The following is a 14,962-nucleotide window of genomic DNA, read 5'->3' as shown; positions in this document are numbered from 1 at the left end:
AATAATATCAATGGTTTTTCATTATTGTCTTCATCGTTTGTAACTTTGCACATTGACATTCTTAAATTTGAGTATTATATCTAGTGTATTATTTAAGTCAATATATTATATATCATATACATACAACAAAATAGAGTGGCCTTAATTTGGATCAATAAAAAATAGTGGCCTTGATGCATTTAATTAATAAAAGTATGATATAAAATATCTTATTTTAGAGAGAATTTTTCATTATAACTTCATTCATTCATCTTATTTTCTAACTACGGAAAGTGGGAAAAAAAAAATTAGTAGTTTTTTACATCATACTCCGTATTATTTGTCTTCGATCAATATTACTATATTCTATATTGTTTAAAACAAAATGTCTGATCTCTACTCTTAACAAATACAGAGTACTTATTTTGTTGTTGATATATTTTGGTGATTTTTCTTGGACATAATAATCTTTTCTTAACTAAGGAAAGTTTCGTCACAGAAACTAAGGAAATTCATTATTACATTGTATTTTATCCTAATTATCATTTATTTCCTTAATTAAGTGTTAAGCAAATAAGCAAGAGGGTAATTAACTGATATTTTTCTACTTTAGTTGTTTTCGTCTTAGGCCCTGTTCTCTTCACCTTAAAAAAAAATATTATTAAGTAAAAATAATTTTAGTTCAGTAAAAATAAGTTCAGTTCAGTAAAATTAATTTCAGAACAGTAAAAATAATTTCAGTTCAGTAAAAATTAAGTTCAGTTTAGTAAAATTCAGTTTTCTTAAAAAAGAATTATAATAGAAAATCAGTAAAAATAATTTAAGTTCAGTAAAAATAATTTCAGTTCAGTAAAATTAAGTTAAGTTCAGTAAAAATAATTTCAGTTCAGCAAAATTAAAGTGAATCAAACAGGGCCTTAGATAGAATGATAAATTGCATCATTAATTTGGCAAGCCTTTAAATTTAATTTGTTGCACCAAGTGCCCATGTCATCGATCATACGACGCATCATGCATATGACTCAAAGAGGTTAAAGAACAGTACACGTATGACGGTATGAGGTTGTTTGAAAAAAAAAAAAAAAAAAAAAAAAAAAAAAAACCTTATAAATTTGTACAATCAAGAATCAAGAACTCGTTCACAATATTTTTATACATTGTTTAGTTTTAGACATTTCATCAACTTTACTCATATCACTTTTTAAGTTTTTATGGTACTAACTCCGTTTCACTTAATGCGTAATAAATGAGTATTTTTTTATAGGATATAAAAAATATTCAAATATCTATACTATATATCTATACTATATATTAAAAGGCGTTCCTAAGAACGTCGATGTGCCACGCAGTCCCTTTTTGTTGCGCCACGTCATCTTCCCAATGTCTCATGATGCCACATTATCCCTCAAATAGTGCCACATCACCCAAGCAATCAACATTATTGAATATAAAAACATAAAGATAAGGGGGATCGAACCCTCAATCTCTTACAACAAGAGTAACCATTTCACCATCTAAGCCACTTATCAAGTATATTATCAATATGTAAAAAAATTATATAAGTGCAAACCACAAGTTCAATTAAAATAAAATATACTTAAAAAAAAAAACTCAATTTTAGTTTGACAATAATAATTATTATACAATAATTATTATACAAGTTTTAAAAATCTTTTAAAAAATTTATCGATTGCACGTCTACAACAGTAGCAACTCGGGGCAACGCCCGGGCTACTCACTAGTTTTTCATGAAATGGAGGTAAATACAAAGTAGTCAATAAAAAAAAAGTTATTTCTAAGGGATATAAATTAAACAAAATATAATACGATGGAAAATTTGTAGTCCTCTCTTAAGGGGGGGGGGGGGGTGGAACTGCATGACATACATAACAATTTGTAGGTGATTTTTTACTTTTTAAGGCCCCGTTCTTTTCAACTTATATGTTAACTGAAATTAATTTTATTAAATTAAAAATTATTTTTGGTGAAATAAAATTATTTTTACTGAACTAAACTTATTTTTATAGAACACTCCGTAATATTTCTTTAAGGTGAATTGAACAGGGCCTAACTCTATTAATTTATTTCAACTTGTAGTATTATTTTTGGCTTTTAAGTAGAGAAATAAAATTGGAGTAAATTTTTTAGTGTTAACATAATCACATGGACCTTACACTAAACTAATAAACTTACCAAATTAATTATATGAAATTAAACACACAATAATAAAAATAAAAAATAAAAAAAGATTTTCATTGTTATTAGAGACAAGATATATACTTTCCACGTTTTGTTAAGACACACAAACAATAATGGAAATAATAATGTAGATAGATAAAGTATACGCGGTAAAGTTTGATTTACCAAGTTAATTACGTGTAAATTTTTTTATCAAATCCAAATCCAAATCAAATACTCATCACTTTTCCTTGGTGTGCAAGAATAAAATAATTTTCTTATAAATACTCCCCTTATTGAAATCTTTTACATTATTCATTGTTTCTTACATTCATCCACCAAATTACCAAATAAAATAGTTCTACTAAATTATTTCCGGCAAACAAGTTTAACAATGGAGATCAAAACCCAACAACCTTCAACTTTGAAGCCAAACAATGGTGACTTCAAAGCTTGCTCCGTAACCCTTAACCCCATCAAACGAATAGCTTCCTCGAACACCAACACTCATGAGATCCGTGTCTCGCTTCTCTTTCGCCGTTGGTGTGAAGTCTGCCTAAATCCAGAATGTCTTACCCAAGAAGACCGTAACACCTTGTGGAAGGAGCCATTCAACAACAAAGTTTTCGAGGTGGCTTTTGTGATTAAACCCGAAAATCCCGATATGGTTGAAGGTTACATTACTAATGCCCTAAGAACTTATAAGAAGAATTTGGCTGCTTATTACGGCGTGAGTCCTGGTGTTTTAAGGTTCGTTATTGCTAAGGTTTCGCGGTGCCTCCGAGAGAATGTCGTTTTTGATAAAGATCTTCAAGCGTTCAAATTCGAGTTGGGGGCTGTCGTTGATGTCTCTACCATCTTGGATGTTGGTCATCACGCATAATACATATGAATATATGATCAAGAATCTTGATAATGATCGTTATTTAGTTTTAGCGATAGAAGTCAAAAAATATTTTTAAGTATAATGTACGGATTTATGTTATCATTCTTGCATTGCTTATATAATGTCAAAGCTGTATTTTTCTCTATCAATTTGATTATTTTTTTGATAAATACTGCGATGTTCATATATTGCATTACTCTCTTAAATTTAAGTTGATACTTCCTCTGTTTTATACTATTGGTCTCATTTATAATCTTTTGGCTTTTAAAGATGAGAGGTAATTAAAAGTAGTCATATTAGTGAGTATATTATTTATATGTTTTGTATTTATTATTTTCTCTAGCGTGAAATTAAAAATATTTGCGATTAATAGTACATTTTCTATCAAAATACGTAATTTGAACATTATGAAACAAAAGTACAGACTAATAAAGAATCCCATATATAGTGAAGTACAACATGTCGATTCATTGTGAACTAATCCGACAACAACTCCTTTAATGTCTAATTATAAAAATATAGAGTATTGTTCCATTAAAAAAATTAATAAATAAATAAATAAAAAGAGTACCAATATACAGTAGTTATAAAATTTACGCTCTTCAATTCAATTCAAATAGGTTCAACAACAACTCCTTACATATACTCCGCTCTAAAGCCTCTAATTATAAAAAAAAAAAAAAAAAAAAAAAAAAAAAAAAAAAAAAAACCAACAAACAAAAAAACAAAAACAAAAAAACAAAAAAAAAAAACAAATATTTAAGGGTCTGTTCTCTTCATATTTTTTTCAGTTCAATTCAGTTTAATTCAGTTCAGTTCAGTTCTTAATTTCCATCTCACATAAAATATCCAGTTCCGTTTAGTTCAGTCAATCAGAACATGCCCTTATTAAACCTATTGATGATCAAGATGGGATTGTCCTAGTCGGTTTTTAGACATAAAATCATATTTGAAATCATGATTGGCTTTAGGGTCGGCAAACGGGTCTTGTTGTGTCAGTTTCGTGTTCGTGTCAACATTAAATGGGTTGATAAACCCCTGACCCAAACTTAACCCATTTATTAATTAAACGGCTTGAAAACCCTTGAACCTAACTTGCTTATTAAATGGGTTAGTCGTGTAACCTTTTACCCACTTACTTTATTAATTCATACAATACATTATATTGTTTAGTACTTAATAACTAATTACTTTTCATTTTTAAAATTTAAAAAGAGTAAAAATTAAAGGTGGGTGACTGACTAAGGGTAAATCAAAACTACTATGTATATAAGACTTTAAAATGAAAGAGTAGTAAGATTTATCCGTCCAAACCAAAAATTTTGCCCCGCTAAAAGTTTTTACACTACCAAATTATGTAGTCAGAAGGGTTAGTAAGATTTGGCATAAGAAAATTCAATTAGTTACTTCACAAGTTAAGCAAGTCAAGATAACAAATTGACGTTCAACCCATTAATATAATCGGGTTATGTGAGTCGTTTTGGATTGAAAATTTCAACCCAAACCTAACCCGTTTGATTTCGTATTGGGTTCGTGCAGTGTCGACTCAATCACTTAAACAGGTCGAGAATTCTTGACCTAAACTCACTTATTTCGTGTCGTGTCAACTTTTGACAGCCCTACTTGGCTTGTCTCGTAATTTTTCTTCTATTTTTTTTTGTTAGGGTAAGCATTTATTTTTTAAATCGAGTCCGAAAAACCCACTAGACACAATCCAATAATGAGCTGTTTTGGTCAAGCAATTTTAACCAAAACCTAGATCGGGTAAACCGACTTAATGGAAAATCACAGGTTTATAGTTATTAACCGGGTTTGCCTCGTCCAAGTTCGCGAAAAATAGTCACTAGTTTGAATTTCAGTCACTCGTGAAATAGCAACCCTCCTTCTTCGGCAATCCTTAGCTTTCCGGTGACGTCAACAATGGCGAAGAAGAGAAGAAGAGAGAGAATGCTCAATTCTCAGCCTTTCCTCGCTGAACAACCCACCGTCTTTTCAAAAAAGCGCTCTAAGCCTTTCAAACGCCACCAACAGCAAGATCAGGCATATTTTTTTTTTTTTCAAATTTACGCAAATTTTGATGTTATGGTTATTGAATTTGCTTCAAATTTTGAATTGATGATTTTGGTTCAATTTTTAATTTTGTTGATGAATTTTGCAGATGATTTCCAACAATTTGAGTGATAAAATTCTTGAGGAAGCGTTTAAACAACAGAAGGAAATTGTTGATGAGGAGAATTATGATCAAAACCCTAGAATTCCTTCGTTTTCTGATGTTCTTCATGATGAGGATGAACAAAAGGAAGATTTTGATGATTTTGCCGGGTTTGACGATAACGAATTCCAGATTATTGATTATGAGGTCTGAATTCTCTCTTTATCATAAGAATTTTATAGTTGAATTTCGAGTTTCAGTTTTAGCATTCAATACTATTAGAGATTTTTTGCGATTTTATGATTAGCAATTACTGAATGTGTGTATGTATAAAACTTCGTATAATTGATTTAATGCTTATACCACAGTGTTCTGAACTGACCTGATCAGTCTTTGAATTCTAAGACAGTGAGAGCTAGAGCTAGTTTCGTCGTTAATATGCCGCGTACCTGTGTAGTATTGCTGCAAATTCTGGATAAACTAATGGCAGAAATAACAATTGTAATTGTGTATAATCTAAGTCACCCTTAAAGGATCTTTGTGTAATAGTTGAATGTGTTAAAGTTTAGAATTATCTAATTTGTCCTTTGTTAATAGTTATAATAATCATTATTTACAGGATCAAGTTAATGAAGAGGATGAGAGATTGTTGGATGCCTTTTTGTCCAATGATGATGATACACAGTGCACAATCGCGAATGTTATTGCTGCTCGTATTAAAGAACAAGATGCTGCTGTGACTTCTGGTAAAAGTTTGGTTTTTGTATTGAATATCTGAATTAATTCTGTTAATAGTTCGGTTTTATTATGAAATTTAGTTGATTACTGTGATTTTTGCCATTCTCATGAAGTTTTTTTTATTTGTTCCTGACTTATTTATGTGCTGTTTTGTCTAGGAGGGAAACCAATGTCTAAATTAGATAACAAGGTTATAGAGCATTACAAGATGTATGTATCCTGCCTTATAGTAATGCTTTGTTCATCTTTTTTCATTTATTAATTGTCATCATGCAAATTAACATGGTCATGTCAATTGATGAATAGGGCAGGGAAGGTTTTAAACACTGATACTGCAAAATTGTTACCAAAAGGAATAAAATATATCCCTTCTGTGAAGTGTTGGGAGGAAATTCTACATCTAACTGAACCTGCGAAATGGTCGCCTGCTGCAGTATACCAGGCTACTAGAATATTTGCTTCTAACATGAACCAAACAAGGGCTAAAAGATTTTACAAGCTTGTGCTTCTTCCGCGAATTCGGGAAGACATCAGGAAACATAAAAAATTGCATAATTCGCTATATCAATCTTTGGAAAAAGCTCTGTACAAGCCAGGTGCTTTCAATAAAGGGATTTTATTCCCCCTTTTAGAGGTATATTAGCCCTTGATAAAGCAGTACATGTTGGCATTGTTATCTATTTTTTCCACTTCTTCAGAAGTTCATGTAGCTAGGTTAATTCTGCAGTCTGCATATTTTGCTCAGTTGGACTAGTTTGTCTGCTGTCCTAAAACATTTTTTTTGTCGTTGGGTTGACAGTCTGGAAATTGCAATCTTCGGGAAGCAGTAATTATAGGTAGTGTGATCCAGAAAATGTCAATTCCTCTTGCTCATTCAAGGTATTCTGTATATGTAGTATCTTTTGACCATGGAATAGCTGTAGTTGTGGAATGAACTGTGTTGACCTTGAAAATTTGTTTATTTTGTAATACAAGATTTGATATTTTTGTAAGGATTCTTTGTCAATTCTGTAGCTATACTTGAGTTACCGGCACTCGTATTAATGTGTCAAAAGATACTTCCAGGGCTGAGCCTCTTTTGAAAAATCATTCGAAAAATTATGCTATTCATTGACCTGTTCTTTAATCTTGGATCTTTAAATATTATGTCCTGCTTTGGGCCTAAATATGAGATTAGAGGGTGTAAAGAAAAGGGGAGGGAGAAGGAGATAAAATGAGGACAAATACATCTTAGAGAAACTTTTAATATGTATAGTTGTACACTTTTATGGATAGACTTGAATGTAATTAGACTTACTTTATTTTACACAGATTTTCTAGGGAAAAATAGTGTTTGGCATCTTTGTGCCCTATACCTTAGATCCCAAATTGTGGTTCAAAATTTGAAGAATGCCTCATAAGTTGAACAATGCCTATGTAAATCTAACGTTAATGCTCTATGGAGATGGAGCTATAAAACTTGTAATCTATCATGGGCTTGCATTCTCGAAAACTTGAAAGACCTCATATGTTTTTTTCCCTTTAAAAATAACCTTTATTGTGCTATTCAAATACTTAATGCATGTGTGTTCTTGACGCTGGATTTTAATGTATATATTTTGTTTACTGTGCATGTGAAGTTGTAGCTGTATATATAACAAATAACTTGTTATCCATTGGTATGCAGTGCTGCGTTGTTGAGGCTAGCTGAGATGGATTACTGTGGGACTACCAGGTAAAATCTGTTCTAAATGTTTGGTTTGTACTCTATGTTTTATTTTTTCACTCTCTTTCACTTTATCCACCTTTTTTCTTATACCCACCCACCGATTTAATCTCTTACTTAAATACTTAATACACCTATTTTCCACTCCTCTCCTAGAAACAAGAATCTATTAGTAAATGACTAAATGGGTAGTTGGGTACTATATAAAAAATATAACAAAAGAGGGAGTATGAGATTTGTTATGTTGCACACATCTAGTTCTAAACTTAGGGTTGGTGAGCCTATTCTTTGATAAAATTTATGTTGCTTCTTCTCCGCTATGAAATTTTGAATGCAAAGCATTTTTACCAGTAAAGAGTATACATTGATAAAATTGATTGGTCCTTGTATAGTCGTATCTAATTCTTAGATCCCGTTGTTGAACTTTCTAATCGAAGAAAAGCATTTCCAAAGGTTTTTCCTGTATATATATTCAGTGCAGGTTGCCTATCTGTATCCTTCTATTTGCTGAAATGTAAATTGATAATGGGGGTCTTATAATTCCTTTTCCATCTATTTAAAATAACTCTTGGATTGCATTGTTTTAAGTTCTTCAGAATGAATATATGTTTCTTCCCTTTTTGCTTTTTACATGTTAATTTTGGAAAGGGTGACTGTATAAACTCTAGTGTGTCATATTGGGTGAAATAATGCTTCCCTTGGTATAGCCCTTGTAAATTGTTATAGCGGTATCTATTTTGCTTTTTTATGTCTTGTGTACATGTATACTTTAGATAATAATAACTTATACCCTATAGTGTAATGGACTCAATGGGGCTGCTACCTAAGTGTAATGGGAAGCAGAGGACAGCAAGGAGAGTAACATGAATTGAGCAGGCTGATCTTAGTAGTGAGCTTCAGTATAGCATGGAAATAGAATTGTTATGTGAATTGTGAGGAACTATATTGTGAGAGTAGTAATTTAAGGTTTCTAAGAGAGTATTACTAAGAGAGCAATAGCCTTAAGCTATCAAGAGAGTAATAGCCTAAAGTACTTGACTTGTCTTTTTGTAACCCTTTTTCCATATTAATCAATGATTCAAGCTCTTGTATTTGTTCATTTGTCTCACTAATTCTGAAATATTAAGTCTGAAATCTAGTCTATTACATATTGTTGGTCCTTGGTCCATAAAAAGCCTACTTATGCTTGCTATAGGGCATAGGCACCTTGGTCTCAAATGATCAAACTGTCCAACTATTGCTCTTTCCGAGTTCTATTCAAAGAGTTTTTAATAAAGAATGACTATTTTCCATATTGTTCCTGTTACTTGATTTACATCACAAGATTTGGTGTCCTAATCCAATAAAAGGGCAGTAATTATTGGAACTTTATAAAATTTTCTAATATAATACATGATTTGACTTGGAACCTCAATGCAGCTATATAATCAAGATTTTTATTGATAAGAAGTATGCTTTGCCTTATCGCGTGCTGGATGCTTTGGTTGCACATTTTATGAGATTTCTAGAAGACTCACGGGTCATGCCTGTGATCTGGCATCAGACTCTTCTTGCTTTTGTTCAGAGGTTAGTAATTACCCCCTGTCTCCAACCATCTCCTGTACTACACACATACAAAGAATAAGAGAACTATTTAGTCTATTTTTACTGTCAATGACATACATGTTTGTCATTTTCCTTTCTGTAAGATTATAGATTCTCAAGATTCTCACTGAATTTAACAGTATTCGCCAATTCCTGATTATTCTGGCTTTTCTTTTCAATAATTTTCTATGCCATCTTACTAATTGAAGCATTCAATCCTTCATGAACGTCTTGAATATCTGTTTCTCTTTGTATGAGGACTTGTCACATTTTATGTTGTGAGCCTTATGATGTGCAGGATTTTCTTAACTGCCCACCCGTTAGTGCTTCAGTTACTGACATTATTGTGTTATAACAATTTCTATGGGGTATTGAAAATTTTTTGTGCGTTTGAAAAAATGGGCAAACATAGGACAATTCCTTTTTGGATTATAAAAAGAGATATTAATCCCACGTGATTGACAAATATTGCTATGAGATATTTTGTACATTTTTGTTCAAATGACTTTTGTGGTCAACTTGCTATTGGATTATGCGCTTGCTCCTAGTTTATTACGGTATGGTAAATGTTATCTAGGATGCAAAGCTTCTTGAAGCCTATATGAGACAGTATGCCTCCAATTCTTAATTGCCAGAGTGGGTTTTATTCCTCAAGATATTGTTTGTTTTAAAAGTCTTGCTTGAATGCATGTTTTTGAATTCTGCTGTAGACTTGTAGCAATTTGAATTCTGTTTAATGCCAAGTGGCATCATGTATTTTCAACAGGTACAAACATGAATTACGTAAGGAAGATAAAGATAGTCTTAATACATTAATGCAAAACCAAAGACACTATTTGGTAAGAGCATCCCCGGCCATCTCTGCAAGGATTTGTAAACTGTTCGTAGCATGTTTATTTGGCTGTGGTGTATTTTATTATGGTTTTTCTTGCAGGTAACACCTGAAATTTCTAGAGAGCTTAATAATAGTAGTAATCGTGGTGAAAGAGAAGATGATCATATGATGATGTGTATCCTTTACTTCAGATTGTGTTCATGTTTTTTTTATCCATCTTTATGTGGTTATTTTAACACATTTCCTAATTTCCGTTGATTTTTTATTGCAATACTCTTGAATCTAATTATGTAATGTTTGTTATTGCTTGATTGGGCATACTTAGTATATTAATGCTTTTGTGTAGTCTCATGTTTGCTGGAAAGCATCTTATCCCTAGAGTGCGGGGAGAGCTGAACCCAACTTGTTGGTCAAGAATTTTGTTTTATTCTTATTGGAGTTAGATCAAGCTAATCTTGAGTAGTAGGTACTTTTTATGGACTTATTAGGGCAGTTTGCCAACTAGCAGATTGATTCAGATTGAGTGAATTTTATCAATGTTAGCTGAAAATGCTTTTGGTAGTTAGTAAGTAGGATGCTGGGAGCATTGGTCAGCAGATCGTCGCTTTAGAGTCCTATTAAAAATCACCTGATATACGAGTTGATTTGGAAAAGAGAATGCTCAGCCAGATTGCTCCTGCTAAATCTCTTACTTTTTTGCTGCATGTTTATTTCTCTTGAATGTGACAAAAAATGATAAGAAGTAGTGGGTGTTGTTTTGATACAAACCGTTGATTCTAAGGTTAATGGAATGGAGAGAGGGGAACCGTGTTGCCCATTTAAGGAAATAAGGACCAGATTCAAAATGCTGCAATTTACTTCACTGATCAGATTTTTGCTCACCATATGCCACCCACTTCCCTGTTTGAGCTGTGCCTTCCATGCTCTATTACACCACTTTACTCTCTCCCTTTCTTCCCCACTTATAAATAGAAAGCAAAAGAAGAATATAAGAGAAATTTAATGGTCCTCCAACATTATTTATTAGTCATAGTTTCTGTTAGGTGTGCAATGTCTTGATTTTGTACTGTAAGCTTACAACATCATTGTTACACGGTGTCTAGTACTCTAGTTAGAGATATGCGAGCTTGAATGCTATCAGCTTCTCATCCTAGTGAAGTTTGGTTTAACTTAATTGTGAATGCTTCGTTTCATAATGTCATCTTTGTTTCCTCATATCTGCAGATTTTCTATACTAGTTTTCATCTCTGTCATGATTAGCTGTCTCTTGTTCATGCAATTTGCTTGTCTCCCTTGACTTATAATTTACCCTCTCCAGCGTCAGTTACCAATGAAATTATCCAGGAAGACAGATATGATATACCAGAAGTGCCGATGGAAGAAGATGACTAAAGAGTTAGTAATCTCACCTCGACTTAATGAGCTTAACTTTCCGAAAATTTTGATAGTGTTTTATCTTTTAGTAAATCTGTATTATTTAATACCGGGATTTTCATAATACCTCATATCATTGTTTGAAGATCGACTGATGGAATTATTTTGCAAATGGGTGTATAGACTCATGCAACTCCCTGAGCTTATTTGTCGTACTTGATTTTTTTTTTTTTTTTTCTATTAATCTTTTTTAAATGATGGAATATGATAAAATTTTGGAATAATGCAACGAAAAAATATAAAATTATGGGTTCATCTATGAAATGCTATTCTTTAGCAGATTTTGAAGCTACTTTTAAGAATGGTCTTTTTAACACTCAAAAGGTTTTGTATTTTTTTTGGTATACTAAACCTTTTTTTTTTTTTTTTTTTTTTTTTTTTTTTTCAAAACTAAAGTTAATATGACACTATCATTTGTCAGTGTCGACAATGGGTTTTGATGGTGTAACCTGGAAATGATTTGTAATAGCGGACGCAAAAAAAATATGGATTAATAGTTCTTGATACCTGATAGAGTTATGAGAAAAATATGAATGAATAGCTCTTGATACCATTATTTGACGGTGTCGACAATTGGTTATGTTAGGGACCTTGGGGTTGTTTGTTTCATCAAATTTTATATATTATACCAGGGGAAAAAAAAAACTCAAATAAAATAAAATAAGTTTCTGTAATATATGTTTTTGACGAGAAATTCTGGCAATATCTTATAATGAATTAATTTTAAGTAAATTAATAAAAAGCAAATAATTTGCAATATTTATATGCAACCAAAATAAAATAATAAAGGAAAATTCTCAACGGTAATCCCCAACTTTTGCTACGCACTAATGGTAACCTCCCTTTTATTATACAAAATTACCCTAATTAAAAAACTTATTCCACTTATGACATAAATGAGAGTTAATTTATTATATAAAAAAAAACTAACTATGGTTAGCTTTGGAAAAAAAAAAAACCACCAACCCAACCACCACCTCCACCCTCATCCTCACCTGATCTAGCCAGCACCACCTCCACCCCTCATCAGAGCCACCTCCCACCAACCTCCTCATCTGAAACACCGACCTCATACCCAATCCGCCAAACCCTAGTGCAATAACTCCCTCGCACAGCAACCACCTCCGTACCTCCACCTTCAACCCATCACCGCACAACCCCAGCGCAACAACTTCTTCGCACAGCAGCTCGCAACCAACCAACAACCGATTCCCACGAGACAACCACCGTTAGCCGTCGAATTAACCACCAACACCTCCAATTCGACCACAATAGCCACCATCGCACTCAGTCCACATTAGAGCCACCGCAAGACCCTTTGGGCGCTTATTCCATTGAAGCGGTCGCTCCTAGTTCGATCTACAAAATCCAATTCGTGTTTGGGATATGGGGGTGGTTGGGCTTCCGAGATCGGCGATCTAGTGGTGGTGACGGTGAGAAGGAGGAGAGGGAAGAAGGGCGGTGTTTGAGGTGGAGATGGCGCATCATCACTAGTGGTCGGAGGAGTCTAGGTAGCATCGCCGACGATCGAAGGAACTTGGGGTGGTGTGCCGGAAGGGAGATGGTGGCTAGTTTTTGGTGGTTAGGGTTAATTTTTTTAATTTTTCTTTTTATTTCAAAATATAAATCTAACTATAGTTAATATTTAATGAAATTAGGTTATGAGTGAGATGAATTTTTTTAACTAAGGTCATTTTGTATAATTAATAAAGAGGGAGGTTACCATTGGTGCGTAGCAAAAGTTGGGGGTTACCGTTGAGAATTTCCTAATAATAAAAAGATCTATTAAAAAAAAATTAAGATAAAAAAAAGTGAAATGATACACAGATATACTAATGCCTGGTTTGTACACCCGGGTGCACCATACGCTCATGGTGCACCCGGTTAAACAAAAAAAAAAAAAAAAAAAGTGGAAAGAACATTAGGTGTTAGAAAAAAGAACATTTAGGTATTTGGGAAAGAACATGTTTGTTTTAACAAAGAACATGCATTATTAAAGAACATAAATACATTACAAAAAGAACATGATAAAGACTTTATTATAATTTCATGAAAAATTACACATTAACGACAAAAAAAAAAAAACCATCTCATTTGCCAATTTTGCTTACGTGGCGTTTGAATTATTTAATTTTAAATGAAATTAATAATCTCTTATTTAATTGGCTACTACTAAGATTTATGATCCTACATGGCGCGCTGAGAATATTTGTATTATAAAACAACCAGATGAAACCCGTGCGATGCACGATTTATTTTTTTTTTTTTTTTTTTTTTGAGTTAAAATCTAATATATATATATATATATATATATATATGTATATATATATATATGTATATATATATATGTATGTATATATATATATATATATATATGTATGTATATATATATATCTATATATATATATAATATATATATATAAAGGAGAGTTTTTTCTGGAGAATATTTTTTAGATAAAATTCCTAATTTTAAAGATAATATTTAATTAATTAAAGCTTAAAAAATCTCATTTGCCAATTTTGCTTACGTTGCGTTTGAATTATTTAATTTTAAATCAAATTAATAATCTCTTATTTAATTGGCTATTACTAAGATTTATGATCCTACATGGCGCACTGAGAAAATTAAATTTTACATGGCTTTCTAAAAATTTGGGAAAAAACTCCACTTTATATATATATATATATATATATATATATATATATATATATATATAGATATACATATATATAGATATACATATATATAGATATATATACATATATATACATATACATATATATACATATACATATATATACATATACATATATATACATATACATATATATATACTTCGTAATTATTTTTGCGAAAAAGATTATTCGTGTATCGCACGGACATTAATCTACTAAAGAATAAATCCAAAACCCCAGTTTTAATACTCAAATCAGGCCAGAGTATTCATTCATTCATTCATCGTTTGGAATTCTGCAAATTGAAATTGTTTTTTGGGGTAATTTAGAAACCATCACCAACAATGGCGGCAACCGACTCAAGTAAAAAGGAATGCAGCGCTTGCGGCTACCTTGCTCTTTACATGGACGAGAATTATGGCCGATCCTACTGCGCCAACTGCAACTCCCAAGCCGCCGACATCATCGCCAACTCCAACGCCGACGAAGATTTCATCGACAAAGGAACCCATGGCGGCGCCACCTACAAAGCCACCAACAGACGCGCTGCCCCTGTTGATGAAATCCATCTGGGTCCCACTGAACCTGCGGATTTTGGGAAGACCCTTAAAAGGGGGGGTGATTTCAGTAGTGAAGATTATTGCAATGCTATTCGTAAGAGATATGTTTTGGGTCTTCAGTTAATGCTTCAGTTTCAGTGTGAATCTCTTGTGCAGAATTTTGGTGTTACTCCTTTGATTTGTGGGATTGCTGCTTCTATTTGGTTGCGCTTTCTTGCTTCTACTCGGGTTTTTG

General features: G+C 32.3%; 1 protein-coding gene across 1 annotated transcript; it reads left to right on the top strand.

Annotated features, from left to right (window-relative positions):
• The first annotated feature begins 4,855 nt into the window (after nucleotides 1–4,855).
• LOC145616573 (bystin-like) lies at nucleotides 4,856–14,636 on the top strand. Its single transcript, XM_081671324.1, has 12 exons — nucleotides 4,856–5,083; nucleotides 5,202–5,402; nucleotides 5,815–5,941; nucleotides 6,092–6,143; nucleotides 6,240–6,567; nucleotides 6,733–6,812; nucleotides 7,600–7,647; nucleotides 9,058–9,204; nucleotides 9,989–10,061; nucleotides 10,157–10,232; nucleotides 11,376–11,452; nucleotides 14,497–14,636. The coding sequence occupies exons 1-11, from the start codon at nucleotides 4,964–4,966 to the stop codon at nucleotides 11,447–11,449; spliced, it is 1,326 nt and encodes a 441-aa protein (XP_081527450.1). The 5' UTR covers nucleotides 4,856–4,963; the 3' UTR covers nucleotides 11,450–11,452; nucleotides 14,497–14,636.
• The last annotated feature ends 326 nt before the right edge of the window (nucleotides 14,637–14,962 follow it).

The sequence above is a fragment of the Chenopodium album genome, chromosome 26 (genome assembly GCF_948465745.1).
Source record: "Chenopodium album chromosome 26, dcCheAlbu1.1, whole genome shotgun sequence".
NCBI classification, from domain to species: Eukaryota; Viridiplantae; Streptophyta; class Magnoliopsida; order Caryophyllales; family Amaranthaceae; genus Chenopodium; species Chenopodium album.
This window is presented reverse-complemented; position numbering and strand designations above follow the sequence as displayed.